The following is a 25,833-nucleotide window of genomic DNA, read 5'->3' as shown; positions in this document are numbered from 1 at the left end:
ATTTTTCAATGGTCAGTGACGAAAATGTCCGCGGGACAAAAGGTCAGGGACCTATTTGTCCATTTTTCTAAAACTTTTTTTTTATCTACTATGAGAACAACTACAATAACAACAAAATTTTATTCCATTATGTGGGATTTATCTAGATGAATCAAACTTCATTAAATTCTACATGGTTTATGATTAAAGGTTAAAATTATATTTTTTTTTTTATGAAAAATGCTAAAAAAAACCAACACTTTTACTAATATTTACTCAAATAAAATATAAAATATAAAAATATTAATTACTTAATGTTTTCTGTTTAGCCCTTCTTAAATCTTACATATAATCATAATAATTAAAAAATCGATCATGTAGACACAAATATATATTAAAAATAAAATAAATAATATATAAATATTAATTTAGCGACTAATTTTTAGTATAGATAATTAAGCATAATATTTTTGTTAAAAATAGTTGAATTAAAAGAAGTGAAAATTGACAATTCCATTTTGATAACACCACCCTATTCGTATTTTTTACACAAGAATAGTTAAAAACTTAAAATAGTTAATGATATTGACAAGGTGAAAATTCAGTTACAGTCAATTTCACGTGAAGTTATCATAACTGAAGAAAATCGTTAGATAAAAATTTAGTCAAATATTCAAATCATTTAACGGCTTTTAGCAGTCAATTTCACGTGAAGTTGACTGTACCTGAGTTTTCACTTTGACAATATATTTTTTTGGATTTGGATCCTCTAAATTTTGAATTTTATTTTAGAGGATAAAGTGTGTTCTTTAATCATTTATTTCATAGGTAAAATTAAGAGAAAATATGAAAAAAAAATTCAAAAATAAAAAAATTACACTTTAGATTCTCGAGTGAAAATTTAAAAGATTTAAATTTTTTTTTGTCAAAAAAGAAAAAAGTCAAATGAAAGAAAATAGGATAAAGTATATTTTTTGTCCCTGAAGTTTGGCAAAAGTTTTAAAAATACCCTTAAGTTTTATTTTGTTTCAATTTTGTTCCAAAAGTTTTTGATTTGCATCAAATATACCCCTGACGGTTAAATTTTCAAAAAATTTAAGACCAATCTAACAATAATGCATGAAAATGATGCTTAATTTGCTTGTATTGATGTTGTTCTTATGAAATTGTTGTTGAATTGGTCTTAACTTTTTTGAAAAATTAGCCGCCAAAGGTATATTTGATGCAAATCGAAAACTTTTAGGACAAAATTGAAACAAAATAAAACTTAGGGGTATTTTTGAAACTTTTGTCAAACTTAAGGGACAAAAAGTATACTTTACCCAAGAAAATAAGATCCTGAAGTTTGAGAACCGGGTCGGGGCCATGAAAACCGTGATGATTATTAGGGTGGACAGTGTGGAACAGAGTCTCTCTCTCTCGTTGGTCAGTGTTCTCTTTCCTCTCAGATTTCCTTTTCCGACTGCTCTGAACCCAACCCACACGCCGGTAACTATAAAACACTTTCTTCTTCTTCACGTGTGCTGCAATTGAAGCCATAACTAGGTCCTCTTTTTCCACTACTTGATTGGAACCTTACCTTCCACACCTTCTATTAATCACTACTTTATTTTTTTTATTGAATTTTTTTTTTGTTTCATGTGTACCTCTTATTTCCTCAACGTGTGGAGAATCTTAGTTTACATGTGATAGATAAGATAATATCATTGATAATGAACAAAAGGAAAAAAAAAGGTGTTGGCTTTGTTTGTGTTGCAGCTATCTAAGGGTGCCTTTTAGCATTTCTTTATTCTGTTATTTATTTTCCTCCTAAGAAGTAAGAACCTTATGTTAAAAAGGGATTTATTTTTATTATTATTATTTTTCTAAATATAAGTTACTGTTGGAAAGTTTATTGTTTTGGTCCAGTAGATTTTGGGAAATTAGGGGGGTGTGTGGGTGGGGAACAAAACAGCAATGAAGAGGTAGCTTGAGAGGGTATTGTGTATGGGTGGGGAATGATAAAATGATATTAGTGTGAGGTTGGTGGAATTTTATCATGTTATGGAATTGAAAGTTAATCATTGAGGTTGGGGGTAGTGGTGGTTGTCCCTTGTTTGGGAGATTGATGCAAGTTTTAACTAAATTCAGAAAATGAAAGATATGCATAAATATTATTATTTGGCATATACCATTCCACTCTTGTTTTTCTCCATTATCATGCTGTGAAGTGCTATAATATTCTTGTGAACTCAAATAGCATCTGCTGGTTGGTATTGTTATATAGTTATTCATTTTCTCTGTTTTATTGAATCAGGTCTTAGTTGCGCAGAAATGAAGTGAAAATATTGATTCTTATGTTCCAAATTTGTTCGCCATATACATAAAATTTGTGCAATATGGAAACTGAAAAAACTGATATTTCAAAGGCTGAAGAATTCAAACAACTTGCCAATGAAGCATTCAATGGTAACTAATATGCAAACTATTTTTTGCGGTGTGGTTTTGTTCAGTTTCTCCAATCTTCATCAAGTCACTGAAGCTTATGTAAATTTCTGCTGAACCTTGAATCTGTGACTTAGGGTGCATTTGTTTCAGCTTTTGAAATATTGTTTTGCAACTAAAAAGCTTCTATATAACTGAAAAAGCTAAAATCAGATATTTATTATTATTATTTTTTTAATTGGTATTTGATTTCTTTACTACGGCTTGCTTATCCTCTGAGTTCCCTTTTCAGCACGGAAATATGCCCAAGCCATTGATTTATATACACAAGCAATTGAGCTAAACAGTCGCAATGCAGTTTACTGGGCTAATCGTGCCTTTGCTCATCTTCGGCTTGAAGAGTATGGTAGTGCTATACAAGATGCTACAATGGCTATTGAAGTTGATCCCAAATATTCGAAGGTGATTTGATATTTTGATTCCTAAAACTCTGGAGGTTTTCTGGCATTTAGTTCGTTGGAATTGTAATATAAGCCTTGAATATGGTTTATTGTGATAGGGTTATTACAGAAGAGGTGCTGCTCATCTTGGGCTAGGAAAATTCAAGGACGCACTTAAGGATTTTCAGCAGGTACATTAGCATCTTGCTGAAGTAGACAATTCTTTGTCCCTTAATGTTATATTTTGTTCTTGTAACTTCAGGTTTGATGATATCTACATTTTTTTTTTGGCTTTTTCCTGTCTCTTGGAGTAACTTCGACTACATCTTTTTTGTTAGTCTGTAAAATGTACTGTGTGTTAATATGCAGAATACCTCCTTATTTTGGTATGAGAGATCTTTTAAGCCTTCTTTTATATGGTTGAAGAAGCCTACAGTTCTTTGGCCTTGAGCGTTATTTTTAGTTTCTATAACTCTTTTAATCCTACTCTATACTAGAGATCTTTTGAGCCATTCTATGTGTTCGATGTAATATGCTTATATTCAATAGGTCAAGAAAATGTGTCCAAATGATCCCGATGCAACAAAGAAATTGAGGGAATGTGAAAAGGCAGTTATGAAACTTAAATTTGAAGAAGCCATTGCTGCACCAGAGTCTCAAAGGCGTTCAGTAGCCGAATCTATAGATTACCATTCAATAGGTACTATTTTGAATATGGTTTCTTATGACAGAATCTTTATATTATGAAATTCTGTTCCCACTCCTCTTGTGCACACTTGTTTTCCTGTGGACTTTTATTCTTCTGTTTTGTTATTTAATGCTGTCTTGATATTGTATGTGTTTTATTGCCTCTAGTCCACTCTATCTGACAATTTGAGTAAAAAAAATTTATCTATTCATTTCATTCTCACTTATTAATTAACTATTTATTTTAATTTTCTAATTTTATCTTTCACACAGTTCTAGGACTATACTAATCAAGATATATAGTGTAAACTTAATAAGAGCATTTTAGTAAACATGCATTGTAATTAGGTCTTGATTTTGTTTACATAATTCTGGTGCATGTAGCTAAAGTGATACTGTGATAGATAAAGGGGATTAGAAGTAGCATAACATTTACTTTTGTGATATGGCATTTTTAATATGTTTGCACTTGAAATGACATCACATGCATTATGCATCAAATGCCCTAAGAAGGGTTTCTGAGCTTGATTTTGATTAAGTTGATAGTTTGATTGCAGCATTCCCTGTTGTGGTCATTCTTGTTGCATGTATTTTGAGGATCTTGATATCCTTAACGAGGACTGTGGATCATTTCTGTTTTTTAAATTACTGCCATTTCAAAATGAGTCTGTGATCCTTAGTTTCATCGAATTTAATTGTTGTTTGTTACTGGAATTTCCTACTTTGAGAACTGGCTATTAACAGTTCTACATTTCCTTTGTAGAAAATTTGAATGGCCTATGGGTAGGATTTCCTTTAGTAAGTAGTATTGTTAGCAGTATTAATAGCAATAAGAACAGCTTCATGGACCTGCTGTGAATTATAGTTGCCTAGGTTATTGAGTGCTTATGCAAGTCCACATATCTAAACTCCCCTCTCAATTGAACGGCATGTTAGAGTCGGGAATAGGCTGACTCCGTATGATAAGCACGTTTGCCAATTCTGTAACAGATTGGTGCTATTTTGCTGAACTGTGAAGCTTCTCTCTCAATATGTTCAACGTAATAGTATCAAGGGTCAGTATGTAACTAAGTATGATATCACTCATTTCTAACAAAAGAAAAAAAGAGTGAATAATATCACTTGTTCTCTCCTAACTCTTTCTATCTTTCCCTCACTTAACTTTCCTCTCTTCTTCTTTTTTCCCCCTTAATCTGATACTAATAAAAGTTGAAAATGGTAGATAGTCTAGGGGACAAGCCCCAGTTACATTGATAAAAACAAAATATGAAAAGAAGCTGATACCAATGTCCCAGGCAGTGCCAGGTGATGGTATAATCTTTTTACCGCCAACTTCCCTCTCCATATCCACATTTCCCTGCTGCAGTTGTTAACTATCTTTTTCCAGCTCATTCCTATTTCTGCTCTTTATCTTACAGCTTGTCCTCATTATTCCTATTCCATCTCGTTGCCCTCATTCCCAAGACCCTTCTCCTTGCTTGAGGATCATCAAAAACCGATTTAACTGATAATCTACTTAGATTAACCAATGATCTATATGCATTTCAATACTCCGCTAAGTGTAAGCCGATTATGGGTTAAAGTAACTCTGGCATGTTGAAATAGACCATGTATTCCCATACGGAACAAATAGGCCAATTTACCATCCAGGTTTTAATTTACTCCAAAATTCTGCCTTATTGTTCTTCATATATCTTTCTTATTGGTTGGTAAGTTAGATGGGGGGAAAAAAAGGCAGCAAAGAAACTAGATTTATCAGAATTTGAGTCAGATGTTTGAAGTTCATGTCTTTTAAGTCGCAAAATACAAAATGTGTGAAAGATGATAAGGAGTTTAAACTTTGCATAGAGGACCATCCCTTTTTCACCCTAGGTTGATGCATGTGATTTTTTCTCTCCCTAAGTCAATTGGTAATTACTGCCATTCTTCCTCTATAATGACAATAATAAGAAAAACCAGGTACTTCCGTCACATACCTTTCTCATCCTTTCTTAACTCCAAGTCCCTTTTCATATTCTGTGGACATTTTATGCCTGTCTATATATGAATATTTTGATACACCAGTCATAATTTACTATAAATTGTCACTCTTATAGGAAAGGGCCACAATTATTCGGTGCCTACCGAAGTGGCCATAGCAGCAGTAACAGTAGCAGTTATGGCAGCGTTGGTGATGTTCAAGACATCAAAAGCCACAATAATAAGTGCAATTGTGATTGGTTTGCTGTTGCTCCTTGGGGCATATTGGTGGAGTGGCCGCAATACTGGTATATTTAGGAGTCATTTAATAGCCTAGGTCTTAGCTTAAGAATTAAGCAAGATATAAAACTAATTAATCATTCGGTGAACTTCTGAAACCAACAATTTTGATTTGTTATTGATTATTGACAATGCATTATAAAATGTTCTATTTTGTTCTTTATAGTGCAACGTCACTTTTGTTATTGGCTGTTTTCCAAACAAGTCAAAACCACCCTGCGCTTCCTAGGAAGAAAAATCCATATTGTGTGTCAAAGAAACTGTGTATACAATGTGATTATTTTTTCCCTTCATGAGCTTGCTATGACAAAAAATAAGTTTATCCCTTTCAGATCTGCTTCCATATTTTGTCCTAATTAATGTGATATTGCATGAATGAAGGGACAAATATCATTATTCAAATCAATAAAGAAACATTGTTATGGTATTATCTTTTGTTTTGTACTTTCATCTGTTTGCAACCTTGTTTGAATTTTATTAATGGGTGTTGAACTGCTACATGGATTGCCATTTGCAAACTATATTTCGTAATTGCACAAATTGTTTAGGATATTTTTATAGATGATTTTGGATTTGACATAGATGATCTAATTTTTCTGCTTTTGTGGATTATTAATTTCAAGGACCAGTTCATAAAACTAATTAAAGTGGATGACAAGAACAGAAATTATCATTTGTAACAGTCATTAATTAATCCTTCCTGTCAACTTTGTATTGTTGTTAGTCCTTAACATACATACTCCATTCTTTTTCCCCCTTATTTAGTTTTTGTATATACTATATCATTAACTAATTTCAAGTTCTTGTACTCATGGGCGTGAAACAATTTTTGGTGCTTTATTTTACTGCTAGATGTTGAGGCACAGTATTCAGGAGCAAGAATAGAGGGGGATGTAGTTACCTTGGAATTTGTAAAGAAAATGATGGACGATTTCAAGAATCAGAAGTGCTTACATAAACGGTATTGAAGGATAACATTCCATGTTACATATGTTAATTTGTTAAAATGTTATTGAAAACCTCATGCTTGTCCTACTTTGATGGTTTAGGTATGCTTACCAGATTGTATTGCAAACAAGAGAGTTGTTGCAAGCCTTGCCTTCTCTTGTTGATATAACAGTTCATGATGGAAAACATTTTACTGTTTGTGGTGATGTGCATGGTCAGGTAATTGATTTATTACTTCTTTGAATTGTTATGAATATTCTGTTAAATGTTTTTAGTGACATTAATAGTGGCACTTCACTCATGTAAGCAAAAAAATTTAATTCTCACAAAAATCTCCCACCATTAGAGGGTTCCCCAGTTTCGTGTATGCGTTACTGAATGTAGCCTTTTCCTTAATTGTCTTGTTTTTTGGCTTTTGGTTGCTGTTATTTTGTTTGTTTCCCCCCCCTTTTTTTTTTCATTTCCTTAACCTATTTCCCCTTTTAATGACTGCTGCAGTTCTATGATCTTTTGAATATTTTTGAGCTTAATGGACTTCCTTCAGACGATAATCCATATCTATTCAATGGTGACTTTGTGGATAGAGGATCTTTCTCTTTGGAAGTCATCCTCACTCTGTTTGCGTTTAAATGCATGTCGCCATCAGGTGGATCCTAGATCTCTTATCTTTTCCATATTTTCCCTTATAAAGTTTTCTTGTATTTTCTAGATATGCTAAGGAATTCTTTGTCCTATAGATCTTTCTGGGGGCAAATTGAGAATTTTACTGAGATGAAAATAAGAAGAGTTTTGTAGTCTCTTCATTTTTAATCACCTGATTACAATCATAGATCAGTCAAAATCCCATAGAAAATTTCTTTTGACTATTAATTTGAGTTCATCACGATTGCTTCTAAAATTTAGGCTTGAAAATGGCAGCATTTAGTTTTATTGTTTCAAATAAATTTTATTATGCTCTTTGGGAATTTGAATTTCCACTGATCTTCGCTTACTACCTTACACTATCTTGTTAACCTGTTTCAAGGAATGTTAGAATTATTTCCCCCAAAAATATCCTGACCTGTTATATTATCATGTTTTTCAGCAATATACCTAGCTAGAGGAAATCATGAGAGCAAGAGCATGAACAAGATATATGGTTTTGAGGGTGAGGTGCGCTCAAAGTTGAGTGACACATTTGTGGAACTATTTGCAGAAGTATTTTGCTGTTTGCCTTTGGCTCATGTGATAAATTCGAAAGTTTTTGTCGTTCATGGGGGTCTTTTTAGTGTTGATGGGGTGAAACTCTCTGACATACGAGCAATTAATCGGTTTTGTGAGCCTCCAGAAGAAGGTTAGATGAATTCCTTTTTCTTTAATTACTCTTAGTTTTCTCTTATTTTTCTGTATCAAGTCTGAAATCTCAACCCTTTCTGAACTTTGTATTGTAGTTTCATTTGTGTGTGTTCGTTTTTGTAGGATTGATGTGTGAATTGCTCTGGAGTGATCCACAACCCCTCCCTGGACGAGGCCCAAGTAAGCGTGGTGTAGGTCTTTCTTTTGGTGCAGATGTGACGAAAAGGTTTTTGCAAGAAAATCATTTAGGTATGTTTTCCACTGCCCTTGTACTATACTATCTCTTCTATCGGTGACCTCATACAAATAACCAATTTACAGATTTAGTTGTGCGATCTCATGAAGTAAAGGACGAGGGTTATGAAATTGAGCATGATGGTAAACTCATAACTGTTTTTTCTGCTCCAAATTACTGTGACCAGGTAATTCAATCCATTTCTTCTGTTTAATACTTTTAACATTCCTCTTGTAATTTTATGGCAGTTGTTATTGTTATCAGCCAAACCAGAAGGCAATAACAAGAATAGATTTATCACTCTTAATATGTTTCTTCACACTGTTAACTAGTCATTTTTAAAGGCTATGCTTTGTGTAAGCATACATATTATTTAAATTAGTTGAATGAGGTAATTAGGCATGTTAGGTGCTTGGACGAACCGCGAGGATGCTTTTTCAGTCATATTTAGCCATTTAGGGTGAATGGAACATAATACTTAGTGTGCAAAGGGGAAGAAAGATCAATGTGATGTTACTTTTCAGTTATTTTTGCTGATTTTCAATTGAATGCTGCAGATGGGTAACAAAGGTGCCTTTATTCGATTTGAAGCTCCTGATTTGAAACCTAACATTGTCACATTCACAGCAGTGGTTAGTATTATATAAACTTCTATACTCGGCTATGCTATATTTTTTGTTTTTATCATTTTTAACATAAATAGATAACTAAAAATGCTATTTGCATACCAAAAATCAGCAACCAAATCAGCCACTATGTATTTGTGTACAAATACATATATAGTTTAACTCATTTTTAATGTGTATTTTGTATTTCAATATATATTCTATACTGGTGGTTGATTTTGGTGTACACTTAGTATGGTTGGTATATAAATAATGCTTTGTATTATTATCCTGCTGCATTACATCTTTCTTAAGGATATAAAAGTTTGAATTCCTAAGATCATACCTTTTCAAATGCTTAAGTAATTTGATGTTAAACATTCTTGTTATCTTTTCTGAATTTGCAGCCACATCCTGATGTCAAGCCAATGGCTTATGCAAACAACTTCCTCCGGATGTTCTCATAAGATCTGCCACATTTGACCATTGTTGTCTTGTATAATATTTTTGCCACAACATTATTAAAATTGATTTTTTTTGGGGGGTACTCTTAATGTTTTTTTTTTTTTTTCTTTAAAATGATTGGTTAACAAACTGTAAGGAAATTTACATGTTCATCACTCTGTGCTTAGGTAAATGCATGTCTAGTGAACATTTATTTACTCAGAAGTTTGCATACTTGTACCATTTACTTCAATGGAGGATTGATTTTTTCCATCCCCTTGCTTTAATTATTTAATTTTCAGCCAACAGAATCAAAAGTTGTACTTTTAATTGTCAATGGCAAATCTTTTGGCCTAAAATTGAACATTTCAAAAGATCTATCTATTATGTACACTAATGTGATATACATAAAGTCTTTTCTATTTACCAATACATCAATTTTTCAATGACTTGTTTTTGACATGTTGAATGGATCGATTATCTTGTATGTTGTATCTAATATACGTAGGAAAACTATATGTGTAATAATATGATATATATCAAGTCTCTTTTATTTTCCAATACATTAAACTACATGTGCAATAATATATACGTAAGGGAATTTGCAAGTGGAACGGGGTTTCATTTTTCCACATTTGGAAGAAGTGAAAAGAGAGTTAAGTGGGAAATTAATTGGTAAAAAAATGAGAAGTGAACAAAGAAGAGAATAATGGTATTAGGGGTGATCATGGGTCGGTTTGGTTCGGGTTTATGGTAAAATTAAAACCGAATCGATCAAAATGTAATTGGTTCCGTTTGGTTTGAATTTGTATTTTTTTTGTATATGTATTCGAACAAAACCAAACCGATTAAGAATGGATTGGTTCGGTTCGGGTAATTGGGTACCCGATGACTTTAAAATTCATAAAAAAAAACCAAATTTTTATCTTAAAAATTTAACAAGTACAATAAACATGTAACATCAATAGAAATAATCCAAACATGTTAAACACTAAATACATTAAAAACTAAAATAATTAAAATCCAAACATATTAATAATGAATAATCATTGTCTAATAGAAAAGTCATATATATTTTTGTATTTTTTTATTTAATTAATATATGATCGGGTTCGCAGGTTGGTTTGGGTTCCGCACTCCTAAAATCATCCTAAATCAATCACTAACAAAAGTCATCGGTTTAGTTCGGGTTAGACCCGATTACCCATTGATTTTAGAATCAATTTAATTGGTTCGGTTCGAATTCAGACGGATAATTAGGTACCCGCTACCTGTGCTCACCCTAAATGGTACCAAGGTCAATGGAGGAAATAGGCTAAGCAATCTCAATCTTAGTAGGATAATCGTTATTTAATTTCTTGGAACTCAACAAATTAGTTAAAACTGACATTATAGGTATTATAGTTAGGATAATGCATGAATGTTTTGTATTATAGTGTATAGTTGTAAGATGTTATTATAATTAGAATAATAATTGGTTACATTAGTAAATTCTATCAGCATAGTATTAAATTTGATACTTTTTGCATAAAAGCATTAAATTTATAATTTTTTCTTAAATATCTATCATGATTGATACATTGCTGACTTGAATATTAATAAGAAATGGTAATCGACCTCTTTTGTCTTTAATACAAACTTTCATATATATACACTTTAATCAACAAATCATAGCAAATCTTTTCTTAATATAGCAGCTTTGATTTGTTATTATAATTTATTCCTACCAAAAATATATATGACAGATTGCTATATACATAAATCAACAAACTTTCTAATTGACATTTCTATATATAACTTATATTGACCGTTATTACCCCCTCTCAAGTTGGCGCGTATAAATTTTGAATGCCCAACTTGACTAAGAATTTCCCAAACTGTTTCGTCCCGAGAGTCTTGGTGATTTTCCTCACACGGAGGAGCTGCGGGCTTAGCAGCCAGCAAACCTGCTTCAGTGATAATGTCCAAGGCGTATTTCCGCTGGCACAGAAAAATTCCCTTGGAAGATCGGGCAACTTCAACCCCCAAAAAATATTTCAGGTGCCCTAAGTCTTTCATGTGAAAGCACTTGTGCAAGTACTGTTTGAATTTGTTAATTGCATCACCATTATTTCTTTCAATTACAAGGTCATCAACATACACCAAAACAACCAGGTGAACGTCATTTTACAGAGACTAAACAAGAAATGGTCTTTTTGTGACTCCTGAAAACCAAATCGAGTAAGGGCAGAGGATAATTTTGCAAACCAACAACGCGGAGCTTGTCGCAAGCCATAGATGGATTTTTGAAGTTTACACACTAAGCTTGGTTGAGACACTTGGAACCCGGGTGGGAGCTTCATGTACACATCTTCATCAAGGTCGCCATGCAGAAAGGCGTTATGGACACCCATTTGGTGAAGTTCCCAATCCCGGGCTGCTGCAACGGCAAGAGTTGTTCGAATGGTCACCATCTTTGCCACCGGAGAGAATGTTTCATTGTAATCTAGTCCTTCCACTTGTTGATTTCCTAAGATGACCAACCGTGCTTTGAATCACTCGACTGACCCATCAGAATTGTATTTAATTCGATAAACCCACTTACAACCATAAGCTTTCTTTCCTGGAGGAAGAGGTGTGAGCTTTCACGTGTTGTTAACTTCCAGTGCTTGAATTTCTTTGGACATGGCATCTCGCCATCGCGAATCTGTGACAGCTTGGGAGAAGGACCGAAGTTCTTGCTCGGCTTGTAATGAAGCAAGAAAAATACAATGTTGGTCAGAGAAATTGTTACAATTCACAAAGTTTTGTATAGGATAGGACACACCTGAGGAAGTTGATGAAGTCGGATTCTGGACGGAGGGGTCCTTTTGGACAGTGGTGGTGGTGACAAAGTCGCGCAGCTTGATGGAGGGCATTTTCACACGGTGTCCACGGCCAAGGGGGGCTTCAGTTGCGGCTGGTGGCAAATCGGAGATAGGCACCGTTTCCTCAGCGCTGATTTTGGAGGGGATGACGACGTCCTCGTCTGGGTTGTCTCGGAGCTCATGTCCCCCCTTGTCTTGGATGTCAGGTGTAGTGGGTGAATATTCTAGAGTCTCATTTTGATTTGGAGGAATGGGCTCAGCTGTGGGGGAAGTGAAAATTGACCTAATTAGAGTGTCCTTTTCAAAAACATGCTCTAGCATTGGGGGCTCAATTTGGTCAACTCGTGAGTTTGCTCTTTGGACTTCACGAAAGGGAAACACACTTTCAATGAAATGGACATCACGAGATACAAGAAAAACTTTCTTTTCCAAATCAAACAGCTTCCATCCTTTTTGCCCAAACGGATACCCGACAAACATACATTTCCTCCTTCGACTGTCAAATTTGTCATTTTTCCTATTTTGGTTATGAGCATAACACAAAGAACCAAAAACTCGCAGGTGTTCATAACTGGGAACTCTTTCATGAATAATTTCATATGTGAATTTTCCTTTCAACACTAAGGACGGTGTGAGATTGATTAGGTGCCCGGCAGTTAAAACGCATTCTCCCCAAAACTCAATAGGGAGATTACCTTGGAATCGCAAGGATCGGGCAACATTTAGAATATGTCTGTGCTTGCGCTCTACTCTTCCATTTTGTTGTGGAGTTCCGATACACGAAGTTTGATGAACCACTCCTTGTTGCATAAAGTACTGCTTTAAACACATGAACTCTGTTCCATTATCGGATCGCACCATTTTGACGCATTTATTGTATTGTTTTTCAACCAGAACAAAGAAATTTTTCAATGTAACGGACACTTCTGTCTTTTCTTTTAACAAATATATCCAAACAGCCCGTGAGCAATCATCCACAATGGTTAAGAAATATGAGGCTCCACATGACGACAGAGTTTTATAAGGTCCCCACAAGTCACAATGAATCAAATAAAAAATACTCGAAGCATGACTATCACTTAATGGAAACTTATCTCTTGTTTGTTTGGATTTTTCACAAATTTCACAAATTTTATTCACCTCTTCGCTAGTACATTTGTCACTCACATTGGGGATCATTTGCACAATTTTAAATGATGGGTGTCCCAATCTCTTATGCCACATAGTCAATTTATTTTCAGCTTTGACATGACTTGCTTGAGCCTTGTGCACACCACGATACCAATAGAGCCCATCCTTCTGTTCACCCGCTCCAATCATCTTCCTCGAAGTGCGGTCCTGCATAATACACAGCTTGTCAGTCAATTGTACAACATAGTTTTCTTCATCAGTCAATTGTGGAATAAAAAGCAAGTTGTATTTTAATTTTGGTACATAAAGAATATTTTTCAACTGAAGTCCTTCGTCAAGAACCACAGTTCCTTGTTTGCAAGCAAGCACTTGCTCACCGTTAGGCAGCCCCACTAGGCATCCTGAAATTGTCCTTTTTTCACACAAAATTTTCAAGGTACCTGTCATGTGGTTAGAAGCATCACTATCGATGATTCACAAATCCCAAATTCTCTTACCAGTCATTTTCTCAAATTCAGCTATTTTTGTTTGCTGATCATATCAACTAATACCTTCCATTGCTCACTAGTTAACCTGTCATGTCAAGATTCTTTTCTTCTAGGTTATTCACACGACTTCCACTTCCTCCAGTACACGCCACATTAGCATGTATTTGAGCCCCTCGGTTGCGCATCCCTTGTCTTCTTGATCCTCTGGCAGTGCCTCTTCATTTGTGCCTTGGCCGGTCACCCCACCATTTTGGGTAACCCACTATTTGAAAACACTCTTTCACATCATGCCCATTTTTGCCGCACTTGGAACACGTCACAGTCTTTTCTCCATGTTCACCTTCCCCTCTAGCCTTGTTGCCGACATGCACCGCAAGTCCCACAACCAATCCCCTTTCATTCGCCGACTTGGTGATTGTCTTCATCCTTTCCTCTTGAATTAACATCGTGTACACACGATTAAGTGAAGGTAAGTGATCGATTGCAAGGATACTCGACCTCATAGTGGCATAGCTGACATCATCAAAGCTCATGACGAGTTGGTGAACCTTTTCTTCTTCCCTTCGCTTCTCAAGTTGAGAGCCAATTGAATACTTGCACCCACCACAGGTGTATTTGAGAATCTGGTCACAGTTTGCAAGTTCATCCCAAAGTATTTTTAACTTCTCATAGTACGCAGCCATGGACGCACCTTCTTGCTTACACCTTGTCAAATCTGCTTTTAACTGTTGTATTCGAGGTCCATTCACAACAGAAAAGCGTTCTTTGATGTCCTCCCACAATGTCTTTGGATTCTCTGCATATGCCACGGTGGCCCGCAAACTTGGCTCGATCGTATTCAAAATCCACGAAACAATCATGGATTGGACTATCCACCAATCTTCAAATTCAGTTGCATCCTTTCCTGGTTCTGTGTGAGTCCCGTCAATGAATCCCCACTTTCTCCGAGCTCGAAGAGAAATCTTCACAGCCCTCGTCCATTCGTGATAATTTTCCCACGCAATTGCACCTGCGTGATTATGTTTCCTGGGTTATTACTCGCGTTGAGGTCGTACGGCGAGTGAGTATTCTTCTCGTCTCCTCTTGAGGAGTGTGGTTTGTCTTCGATGGTCTTCTCTGGCTCTGTCGCCATAGTTTCTCAGGTCGTCCTCTATTTTATGTGTTTCTCAAGTTAGGCTCTGATGCCATAATAAGGAATGGTAATCGGCCTCTTTTGCCTTTGATACAAACTTTCATATATATACACTCTAATCAACAAATCACAGCAAATCTTTTCCTAATATAACAGCTTGATCTGTTATCCTAATTTATTCTTACCAAAAATATATATGACAGATTGCTATATACATAAATCAACAAACTTTCTAATTGACATTTCTATATATAACTTATGTTGACCGTTGTTAAATATACAAAATTTTAACATTTATTTTGATGTGTTATTGGTGTAAAATATTTTGATATTTATACGTTAAATTGTGTTTTTATACAAAATTAATTTTTGGAAATTTTATTGAATATTTTGGTTTCTCCCAGGATCTTCTAGTCCGGTAGACTAAAGATTTATCCCTTGATATTTGCTTAAACAGACTAGTGAACTAACCATTAGATCAACGGAAGTTGATTTAATCTTATGAAATTTTATTGAATATACTTTTTTTTCACGGTATCTCCTAATCAGACATAACAAGGACTAATCTGTCATGGACCAGAGCTCCATTTAAGGATTCGCTGCTAGCCAATGAATTGTTATATACACAACATAAGATTCGAACCATAACACTAACTTAAACTGACTAGTGACTTAAGTTACTTAACCACTTTATCAACTCATGTTGGTTAATTTTATTGAATATACTAAATTAGTAACACAAACTTTATCATCGTTATTAATGGCCAATAAAAGCCCAATAAGTCCAGATCACCAAAAATGTGAAATAAAACAGTTTGGGCCGAAGCCCCAAAGAGAACCCAATGGAAGGCCGTTGGGTATGAGTACTCGTTAGTTTTTGCGTTTTGCCCTGAAGAAAACAAAGGAAGCTGCTTTCTTTCTTTTTCTTTTCTTTATTAGTGGTAAGGCAAGCGACGACGCCGGTGGAAGTCGTATCGTGTTGTTTCTCCTCACAATCAATCCCTTCACTCTGTTTATGTGTAAGCCCTCTCTCTCTCTCTCTCTCTCTCTAAATTCTTTTTCCTTTTTATTTTTCATTACAAAATGCAATGCAATTCCAAAGCTAAAATACCCCACGCGGATCCCTTTTCTCTTCTCCGCCATTTTCTTATGCTCTCACTCTGTTGGAAGCGGGGTCCCAAAACTTTTGTGGGACCCAAGTTCTCAATTTTTTTTGGATGGTGCCAAGTGAGATACCCTTTTGCTTAATTTGCTCCAAGTTTTGATCTTTTTTTGATGGGGTGGTAACCTAAATGTTATGTGCTTATGTGTGGATGCAATGATTTCTTTTAGGGGAATGATGGTGCCCATAACAGAAATTTATTTGTTTCTTTTGCATTAAAGTGAGTGACTTGAATGGACTCCAACGAAATGGGAAGGGTGGTTGTTATGTATTTATGCTGAATTGTTATTTGTACACTCTTTGTTGTTGTTGCATGAAATAGGTTGTACCCGGAATCCTTCTTGGTTTTTGTAGAAGTTAAGGTTCAAGAGATTAATATGTTACTGAAAGATGAAAGTTAGAGCTGTTAGTTTGATGCTTTAGTTGTTACGGCATACAAGTAGAAGCAAAAGTAGCAAAAATGTTCTTGTTTATGTCACCATATTTTTTTGTATAAAAGAGATTCATGTGAAGTTCAAGAAGTAGCCCTCAAATAATACTTTAGGGGTATTTTATTAGTTAAGGAGCAACCAAATGAACTTTCTATCTCAATAGACTAATTGAGTAGAAATCCCAAGAAAGTTTGAAGTCGAAAAGATTATTTACTTAAAAAACGATTCCTTTGGGGTTTTGAACGAAACTAAAATGAGTGAAACTTGTGTTAATCCTTGTATAGTAAGTTTTAAGTGTTTATTATCATGGAATTAGTTTTGTTAGTGAAAGTTGTGGAAGGTGTACCTCAAGTCAGAAGGTTCATATTTTGTTTGTAGTCATTGGATTATCCTTTTAACTGATGAAAGGAGACAGAGAAGGGTTCTGGTCAAAGAAAGTGCCGAGTGTAGGGGAGGAAGAAGAGAGGATGGGAAGATCAAGGGCATGCTATTTTGTTAATTCCTTAGGTATAGCTTATATTTCTTCATTCTAATCCTTGATTGCCTTCCGTCATTGTTTATTTTCTTCCACTCACTGTTAATGGTTCAATCTAAACTTCAGTATGCCACCTATTTTCGGTTAGTAATCACTAGGATTGTGGGGTGTAATTATACATGCATCATCATGTTGACAATTTACTGTTGCTTCATGTTATTACTTACCCCTTGAGATTGCTCAAATCTTATGGCTGTTTGATGCAAATAGCAACCTACATCAGATACCTTAACACAATTCTTTAAATTTGTATCATTATCTTCTCTTTTTCTACTTATGTAGCATGCCATTACATATGTATGACGTTTTCTATTTTAGAAACTAGAGACTTTCAAATCATCCTGAAGGACCTACTGTAATCCATATGCCATGGCCATTATGTCAAATTCCTAGTGTGCATTTTGGCACTGGTTAAAATTGAGGGTTGGAGCATGCACTTAGTATTCAGGGATGATTCTACTTGCTCTAAAGTTAAGTTTTTTTTTTTTTTTTTTTTAAAGGGTTTGAAATGTGCTGCATGATTACACAGCAACCGCATTACAAGACCTTTGAACCTTTTAACATAGGAATAATAAATTAAGATAAACTTACTTCATGCTGTTTGTGGTCTTGCATATGTTTTGTATATATCAACCGACCTTTGTAATATCGTGTTTCCTTATATTTTCAGCCCTGGCAATTTCCACTCAGAATGTTGCTTACAAGGAAACTGAATTTGGTAACCCATAAAGCATGATTAGATGGAAGTGAAAGTTGAGGCTTGTGCTTTGTTTATCAGTCAATTGCTTTAAATTGCAGGAATGATCTGTTGCTGAATTCTGCAGTAGAAGCCCTTCTTTTATACTGGTAAAGAAAGAAAAAGCTTTCTTATCTTTTACTTATGTTAGCTTCATAGTTTTTTTTATTATGGATGGCGGTAAGCCAAAAATCTGCCATAAAATTATGGCGGATGGCGCTGCGGGAAATGGCGAAAATGGCGGACTACCTAAAAGATACATGTATGTACAAAAAAGTATGCAGAAAAATTCCAAATGTAATAAATTATAAAATCTAATCAATTTAATCAACTTTCTACCCAATTAATTCAGCAAATGCAGTAACAAATTCAACAAATAAACATAACATCAAGTCATAACACATCATAAAATATAAGAGGCAGGGGTAGGGGCATTAGAGGTAGGGGCTTGTCTAAGTAGACATAATTTATTGAACCTATATAAGTTGAAAAAAAATTGGAAAATAGAGAGGTTTATAATATAATTTATTGCATCGAACCTAGGTAAATAAAGGGAAACAGGAAAGAAAAAAAGGGTAGGAACACCAGAAGTCTGGAACAAAAACTAAGTTACGAACTAGAGAGAGGGAACCTGTGGCTTGCAGCAGCGGCTTCGCCAGAATGCAGAGAGAACGACAGAGAGGGAAGACGGAGAAGGAGGAACTGGTGCCGGACGGTGCTGCCTGGCATGCTGCTGGTGGTTCTTCTGGCAGCAGCGCAGCAGAGACGGAGAGATAGAAGAGAGTTTTTGGACCGTCAGAGAGGAAGAGGCAGTTTTATGAAGAAAGGAGACTGAGAAAGGTGAGTTGTAGCATTTTAGGGTTTCCTAAATTACTAAAATAACCCTAAAATTTTTCAAAATTCCAAAAAAAGAACCCCGGCAATTTCCGCCATTTCGCCGTCCGCGAAAAACTCATCGTGGCGACCACTGTATGGCGGCAAGGAAGAAATCCACCACGCCATAACGCTATGGCGCCGCCATAAATAAGAAAAATATATCTGGATATCATTCCTAAATTGGTTGGAAGATGCAAGATCATTCCATTTCAACTTTAATTGTTTTACTGCATAAGCATAATTTTGTTTCATTTTTTTGTATATGTATTCAAACATGTAATTAATAGTTTGGGACTGTGGTTACTATTCCTTGGGATTTGCGGGCTTTGTGATTTCATGTAGTGACAAGTTTCTTTCTTTCTTTAGTTTTCCTCCTCCCTCTTCCTTTCGAGTTTGCATTATCCGCAACCACCATTCCTCTTGCTTGTTGAGAATCTTTGCTTACAAAATAAAATAAATAAAATTTGAGGCATCTTTTTCTTATTTTGCTTTCCTTTTGGATGTTCGTCATAGTCATGCTAATGGAAGTAGGAGCAGGCGACCCTTATGCAACTAATCCGGGTCCAATTGATGGTTCAGTTCTTTATGATCAAGACAAGCATGTTTCCACAGCAGTATGGGATGGACAGGTGCAGTTCGCTAGCCGAGAAGCCCCGTTGCTCTGTATTTTTGGCTGAAAGATCTTATAAATTGCTTGATTATTTATCGAAGTCTTTTCTCATTAATGCTTTAACAGGAGCGTGGGGCTCTCAGATGTCATGAACACACTTCGAAACTTGATCAGTGGACACTTACCCCAAAACAGATCGAGTTGGTAGAGAGGGCTGGATTTGGATACTTGAGGTCAATCCCAGCTATTAGCCTGGACAATCCACTTATCTCTGCTCTAGTCGAAAGGTGGAGAAGAGAAACAAATACTTTTCACTTGAATGTTGGAGAAATGACGGTAACCCTTAAAGATGTTGCACTCTTGCTTGGTCTAGCAATTGATGGAGATGCTGTAATAGGTCTTACATATACTGCATGCAATTCGGTTTGTGAGAAGTATCTTGGCAAGGTGCCAGAATCTGGCTACACAAGTGGTGGAATGGTGAAGCTGAGTTGGTTGAAAGAGTTCTTCTCTCGCTGCTCTGAAGACGCTCCCATCGAAGTAATAGAGCAACATACTCGTGCTTATCTTCTATATCTTGTAGGTAGCACTATATTCTCCACCACTACGGGAAATAAAGTCCCCGTGATGTACTTGCCATTGTTTGAGAATTTTGATAGATGTGGACAGTATGCCTGGGGTGCCGCAGCGTTAGGATTCTTGTATAGAGCACTGGGTAATGCATCGCTGAAAACTCAAAGCACCATTAGTGGCTGTTTAACACTACTGCAGGTAGTTTAGATTTGTTCTACTTCCCTTAACTCTATCTTTGTCCTTTCCTCCCAAACATCAATTTTCCTTTCTATCAAAATCATATGTTAATCAGTTATTGTCTATTTGCAGTGTTGGAGTTACTTTCATCTAAACATCGGGCGCCCAAAGCTTAATCTTGATATGATGCATGATCGATTTCCATTTGTGCTTAGATGGAAAGGCAAACAAAGTGGTCCGACTGCAAATCGTGATGTTGTTTTTTATCGCAAAGCTTTGGATTCGCTAAAATCATGTGATGTGAGTCTTTTTTTGGTTTTTATGTTTAATTATGATCTGGGAATACTGGGATGTTTTTAAACGGAGAATCAAGTTTCACTGTTATCAATGTCCAGGTAGAGTGGCTACCCTACAGAAACATGGACAGCATGGTAATTCCTGAACATATCAAAAGAACTTTGTTTCTTGGGAGATCGAAGACAATGTTGATATGCTTCGACAAGGCAGAAAGACATCTTCCAAACCGGTGCTTACGGCAGTATGGCATGCTTCAATCAATCCCAGAGGATGTAGAGCGATGGGAGAGGAAGAGTAGAGGAGTGGATGGCGGGGTTGATTTATCTGGTAAAATGGAATCAGAGCTTAATGAATGGATGGATCGCCGTGTGCATATTGTTGACAGCGATGAAGGTATTGATGAAAGTGAGTACATGGAATGGTATTTGAGAATCACTCGAAAGTTCATCGGGAGGCCTATTTCTCTCTCGTCCGAGTTCCAGAGAACGGTAAGGATATGTGCAATGAATTCGGTTATATAACTTATTGCCTATTATAGATTAAGTTTGAAATGCTTTTTAAAGAAAATAAACAAATCTATGCAGAATGCTGGTCTGAGGGACATTGCACACATTGCGGATACCTTCTCGACGAAAGGGTTGGATCCACAACAAATAGAATCGATATCACGGATTAGATATATCGCCCATGAATGTTTGAGAGACCAAATTGGCGGTCCGGTCATGGTCTCAACCTCCCCCCAAGTTGAACTTGGAAAAAGGGTAAGAGGAAAGGAGAGGGTTAGAAGAAAAGGCGCGGGTAAACGATTACGGAAGGATGGTGCAGTTCAATATACTAGTGCAGTTAGTGAAGATGAACAACCTCAGTTTTATGGTACTGCTATTCCGGTTGATCAATTACATCTTACAAGGATTGATAGAGAGTTGGATCATGCACAATTATGTTCTGTAGAGAATGCAGTTAGTGCTGTCCAGTTGATTCACGCCGAAGGTGACAGTGAGAATCTGCAGCTCTGTGATGCACACATTGGTGTCAACCAATCAGAGCTGCACTATGCAGCCGTTGCTGATAATCACAACAAGCCGGACGATCGTGCTGCCGACGCTAACCATCAAGATCTAAAGGATGGAGTTGGTGAGGACATAAAGGAAGAGTTTAACCATATGACTGGTGAAGAGAATATCGATGAACTAACTGTGGCGAACACGGTTCATGATGTACAACAACCCTATCCTATGGTGAATGATAGTTCACAGGTTTGCGACGATGCCATGCACGCGATTAACAACAACCTTGCAGAGACAGCTGCAGATGTCAGTCAGTCGCGTCTCGGCAACTCGGCTGGGGAGGTCAACCCGCATCAGAGCAACGCAGACGACGATTTTGTTAATTCGCAACTTTCCCATATTAGCAATGAGAGTGAACAACAGCCATCTGCTAAAGCAGGAATAGAAGTGTCTCAACAACATTCTTCCATTGAAACCCATGAGGATATTTCACAGAAAGGTGATTGTAGTGTTGCTGTATAGGGTGAAAGAGCATACACTATTGTAGTTTTTTGTAGAGAAGCAAAATTTTAGGCAGAAGAAAACCTAATTTAAAAGATGTGGTGGTGCCATGTATAATTATTTATATTAATTTATCATCTTATTTTTTTTATTCTTAGGTGCATGCAATTTAATTACCAAGGTTGTCTCAGATCATAATTATAAAGCTTCCATGCAAGAGTTGAGACTATACATTATAAAAATGCATTACCATAGCTGAGAATTTTAAGATTAAAAAAACAATCAACATCAAAATCTGCCATGATTTTTAGACACAAAAAAAAAAAAAAATCTGCCATGATTTGTGTGTGTTAAGTTTAAATTTTACGATGAGATTCAATTGCTAATGAATAAAATTATAAGTTGAATTTAATTTTTTGAGTTGATTAAACTTAATTTACTAAACTTACTTTTACTTCTAGTTTCAATTAAAAAATATCTATATCTATATAAATTTTATAATATGAGAAATATTAGAGAGTCAATCAATTTTTTTTAGGCTAAAAATATATTAAATTACTAAACTAAAAAAATAAAATTAATAACTAAAAGGATTAATTTTCACGTACAAGCCTTTTCACTATGAACAATGCTAGGGAACCAAAAGGGTATTAGCCAAAAACCAGCCAAATATCTCTGGGTGAATTCAATATCTTTACGAGTTAATATATATGGATGTTTCTTCTGCGAAGTATCAGAATGTTTCTTTTTCATACTAAATGGATGTTCTTTTATATATTTTTCGATTTTTTTTGTATTACAAATGTGAATGTTTCTATTTCTTTAAGAATTTCATAATTTTTTTTAAAATTTTATAGATATTTAATTATTTTTGCTAAAATATAACTGAATATTTCTTTTGTTAAGTATTAAGATGTTTTTTTTTCATATTAAATAAATTTTTTTTTTATATTTCTGTAATTGAGATGAAGCAAAAGATAAGAAAAGGAACATTTCTTCTTCCATGAAAGCTTTGAGGAACAAGGAGCAAACACAATCTGGCTAGCCAAACAAGGCACGAGGCTACTCCTTTCATACCATAGGGGCAGTTGCTGCCGCTTAATAATAATAAAAACTAGTTTCATGGATCTTGTATGAAATAATAGGCTTCTATTTTCTGATGCAGTACTGCTATTCCCTTCGGAAAAGCAAAAAAAAAAAAAAAAGAAACAGAGGAAAAAACATTGAAAAAGAGATTGAAAATTAACCAAAAAAAAAAACAAGAATAACAAACGGGAGGTGGACTTCGTGTTGAAGCAGTTGTCTTGGATGCGCTTGTTGAGGGCGTCGCGGAGAGCATGGAAGTCGCCGGCGCTTCCAACAGCATTGGTGAGAGAGAGAGGTCGGTGTGTGTGATTGTTAGATGTAGGTAGGTTAATGTGAGAGAGAAGAGGAAGGTTTTTATAGGTTTTAATTAGGTTTACTTAATCAATTTTGAATTTTTTAAATTTTGAATTTAAAAAATTTAAAATTAATAATTAATATAAATTAATGTGGTTTTGTTTAGTTTTTGGCTGGTAACCTCTTGGTTCCATATACTTTTCCTTTCACTATACAAGTTACACAAGTCCTGAAAATCCCTAACCTCTTATGTTTCACGCGCCTCCTTAACAGATTTTTCAATCAATCAACGCGCAAATATATAACTTCCTTTTTTGAAAAGATTTCGTTTCCTTTTTTGAATTCCTTCTGCGTTTTCTTGTCTTCTCTCTTTGATCTCTTTCGTGCGTTTCTCTCTCCCTTCTCTTTCGCCGTTTACGTAAGTTTCACTCTCTGTTCTCTTCGTTTTTCTCGTTTTCCATTGTTTTTGAAATTAAGCTTTGAAATTGTTTTGAAGATAATGAATGATTCAACTTCAGATTATCAGCTGAACCAGAGCGGAGTGGATTTTGAATTTGAATCCAATGAAGTTCCTGAGGTGTGGTTTAATTTCAGTTAATAATTGAATTTGAATTTGAATCCATTTAGTAGTTTATAATTGTGTAGTTGAATAATGCGTGAACCTTGTCTGTGAAATTTTCTGTTTATTATTCCTTGTTTGAATTGAATCTAATGTACTAGTTCTGATGAATTTTCTGCATTTTATATCAGATGTTCAGGTAAATCATGAATATTTGGGTGTATTTTAGGAAAGTTTAGGTGTATTTACAGTTTATGACTTTTCATCTCACTGAGGGTAAATTGTTTTATTCTTTTAGTTGAATTGTTTTAGTTTCTGTTTAATGATGATTTATGAATCTGATTTTTGTTATTTTTTATGATGGTTTTATAGTTCTATTTACATTCTATAGTTTATGCTTGTTTTAATATGGTGTATTTTTGGTGTATTTTGCAGCCCTCTATGGTAATGAGTAGTTTGTTCTCCACATACAAGTATTTTTTTCATACAAGTCTTTACAAGTCTTCTCCTCCTTTTATTGTTTTGAATCCAATCAAGTGGCTGAGGTGTGGTTTAATTCAGAAGAAAAAAATGTAGTATTAGAGAAAATATTTTTCTGTACAAAAATGCTATTTGTACACTAAAATCAGCTACTAAAATCAACCACCAATATATTTGTGTATAAATACATGTGTAGTTTAATTTATTTTCAATGTATATTTGTATTCCAGTATGTATTTTATACTCGTGGCTGATTTTGGTGGCTAATTTTAGTATACACGTAGCATAACTCATTTCTGTATTTGCACCAAATTTGGGTGTAAAATGAAGATATTTGGGTGTATTTTAATAAATTTTGGGTGTAGTTTTATTCTGATAAGTTCTGCATAATTTAGAACTCTTTCTTTTCCTCCTCCTCATTTTCTGCTGCTTATTTTTTTCATCATCATCACCATCTTCTTCTTCTTTATTTCTTATTCATCTTTTCCTTTTTGTTTTACCTTCTCAAGTTTCTTCTTGTTTTACTCTCTTAACAAGAATAAAAACAAAAAATCAAACAAAGAAGAAGAAACACATAATGCTCCAAAATTACTTGAAAAATGATAAACTTACATTCATTTAACTAAAAGAAAGAAAGAAATAAGGAAAAGAAGAAGAAAAAAATACAGAATTAGAGGAAATATTTTTCTGTACAAAAATCCTATTTGTACACTAAAATCAACCACTAAAATCAGCCACCAATGTATTTGTGTATAAATACATGTGTGGTTTAATTTATTTTCAATGTATATTTGTATTCCAATATGTATTTTATACTCATGGCTGACTTTAGTGGCTGATTTTAGTGTACACGTAGCATATCTTATTTCTGTATTTGCAGCAAATTTGGGTGTAAAACGAAGATATTTGGGTGTATTTTAAGGAATTTTTGGTGTATTTTTATTCTGATAAGTTCTGCATAATTCAGAACTCTTCTTCTTCCTCCTCCTCCTCATCTTCTGCTGGTTCTTTTTTTTTTTTCATCATTATCACCATATTCTTCTTCTTCTTTTTCTTATTCATCTTTTTCTTTTTGTTTTACCTTCTCAAATTTCTTCTTGTTCAAACAAAGGAGAAGAAGAAACACATAATACTGCAAAATTACTTGAAAGAAGATGAACTTACATTCATTTAATTAAAAGAAAGAAAGAAATAAGGAAAAGAAGAAGAAAAAATGTAGTATTAGAGGAAATATTTTTCTGTACAAAAATGCTATTTATACACTAAAATCAACCACCAATGTATTTGTGTATAAATATATGTGTGCTTTAATTTATTTTCAATGTATTATTTGTATTCCAGTATGTATTTTATACTGGTGGCTGACTTTGGTGATTGATTTTAGTGTACATGTAACATAACTCATTTCTGTATTTGCAGCAATTTTGGGTGTAAAACGAAGATATTTAGATGTAGCACGAAGATATTTGGGTGTATTTTTATTCTGATAAGTTCTGCATAATTTAGAACTCTTCATCTTCCTCCTCCTCATTTTCTGCTGTTCTTCTTCATCTTTT

General features: G+C 34.8%; 3 protein-coding genes across 14 annotated transcripts; 2 read left to right on the top strand and 1 right to left on the bottom strand.

Annotated features, from left to right (window-relative positions):
* The first annotated feature begins 1,326 nt into the window (after nt 1-1,326).
* Nucleotides 1,327-9,629, top strand: LOC107633240 (serine/threonine-protein phosphatase 5). 5 transcript variants are annotated; one of them, XM_021108648.2, is made up of 14 exons: nt 1,327-1,467; nt 2,276-2,427; nt 2,696-2,865; nt 2,963-3,034; nt 3,393-3,543; nt 5,627-5,797; nt 6,642-6,750; nt 6,839-6,956; nt 7,236-7,383; nt 7,822-8,070; nt 8,196-8,321; nt 8,394-8,494; nt 8,865-8,939; nt 9,320-9,629. In XM_021108648.2, exons 2-14 carry the CDS (start codon nt 2,358-2,360, stop codon nt 9,377-9,379), a joined length of 1,620 nt encoding a protein of 539 aa, XP_020964307.1. In that variant the 5' UTR covers nt 1,327-1,467; nt 2,276-2,357; the 3' UTR covers nt 9,380-9,629. The 5 variants fall into 5 exon arrangements, with proteins under 5 accessions (XP_020964307.1, XP_016192442.1, XP_088356909.1 ...); XM_021108674.2 differs by having other exon boundaries at nt 1,367-1,524; XM_088500782.1 differs by lacking the exon at nt 1,327-1,467 and adding an exon at nt 1,665-1,795.
* A 4,410-nt stretch (nt 9,630-14,039) lies between these two features.
* On the bottom strand, nt 14,040-14,953 carry LOC148575532 (uncharacterized). Its single transcript, XM_088502334.1, has 2 exons — nt 14,831-14,953; nt 14,040-14,783 (listed from the first exon to the last, which is right to left on the bottom strand). Exons 1-2 carry the CDS (start codon nt 14,951-14,953, stop codon nt 14,040-14,042), a joined length of 867 nt encoding a protein of 288 aa, XP_088358460.1.
* An 891-nt stretch (nt 14,954-15,844) lies between these two features.
* On the top strand, nt 15,845-22,009 carry LOC107633057 (protein MAIN-LIKE 2). 8 transcript variants are annotated; one of them, XM_088500776.1, is made up of 9 exons: nt 15,899-15,972; nt 16,925-17,053; nt 17,752-17,799; nt 17,880-17,927; nt 19,207-19,322; nt 19,430-20,074; nt 20,186-20,353; nt 20,449-20,838; nt 20,914-22,009. In XM_088500776.1, exons 5-9 carry the CDS (start codon nt 19,209-19,211, stop codon nt 21,877-21,879), a joined length of 2,283 nt encoding a protein of 760 aa, XP_088356902.1. In that variant the 5' UTR covers nt 15,899-15,972; nt 16,925-17,053; nt 17,752-17,799; nt 17,880-17,927; nt 19,207-19,208; the 3' UTR covers nt 21,880-22,009. The 8 variants fall into 8 exon arrangements, with proteins under 8 accessions (XP_088356904.1, XP_020964267.1, XP_016192206.1 ...); XM_088500778.1 differs by having other exon boundaries at nt 15,845-15,972; nt 17,752-17,927; nt 20,935-22,009; XM_021108570.2 differs by lacking the exon at nt 16,925-17,053 and having other exon boundaries at nt 15,853-15,972.
* Nucleotides 22,010-25,833: the final 3,824 nt, after the last annotated feature.

This window comes from Arachis ipaensis, chromosome B1 (assembly GCF_059453495.1).
Source record: "Arachis ipaensis isolate K30076 ecotype BB chromosome B1, ASM5945349v1, whole genome shotgun sequence".
In the NCBI taxonomy this organism is placed as follows: domain Eukaryota; kingdom Viridiplantae; phylum Streptophyta; class Magnoliopsida; order Fabales; family Fabaceae; genus Arachis; species Arachis ipaensis.
The sequence above is the reverse complement of the archived record's forward strand: the minus strand, read 5'-3'. Positions and strand labels throughout refer to the sequence as shown.

What these genes read in the sequence shown, in the direction of transcription:
- LOC107633057 (XM_016336720.3), top strand. Translation starts at nt 19,209, where the DNA reads ATGCTAATGGAAGTAGGAGCAGGCGACCCTTATGCAACTAATCCGGGT. An exon ending in CAGCAGTATGGGATGGACAG is followed by an intron (nt 19,323 to 19,429) that starts GTGCAGTTCGCT and finishes ATGCTTTAACAG; the next exon opens with GAGCGTGGGGCTCTCAGATG. An exon ending in ATTCGCTAAAATCATGTGAT is followed by an intron (nt 20,354 to 20,448) that starts GTGAGTCTTTTT and finishes ATCAATGTCCAG; the next exon opens with GTAGAGTGGCTACCCTACAG.
- LOC148575532 (XM_088502334.1), bottom strand. Translation starts at nt 14,953, where the DNA reads ATGGCGACAGAGCCAGAGAAGACCATCGAAGACAAACCACACTCCTCA. An exon ending in CAGGAAACATAATCACGCAG is followed by an intron (nt 14,784 to 14,830) that starts GTGCAATTGCGT and finishes AGGGCTGTGAAG; the next exon opens with ATTTCTCTTCGAGCTCGGAG.
- LOC107633240 (XM_021108648.2), top strand. Translation starts at nt 2,358, where the DNA reads ATGGAAACTGAAAAAACTGATATTTCAAAGGCTGAAGAATTCAAACAA. An exon ending in TTGATCCCAAATATTCGAAG is followed by an intron (nt 2,866 to 2,962) that starts GTGATTTGATAT and finishes TTATTGTGATAG; the next exon opens with GGTTATTACAGAAGAGGTGC. An exon ending in CACTTAAGGATTTTCAGCAG is followed by an intron (nt 3,035 to 3,392) that starts GTACATTAGCAT and finishes TATATTCAATAG; the next exon opens with GTCAAGAAAATGTGTCCAAA.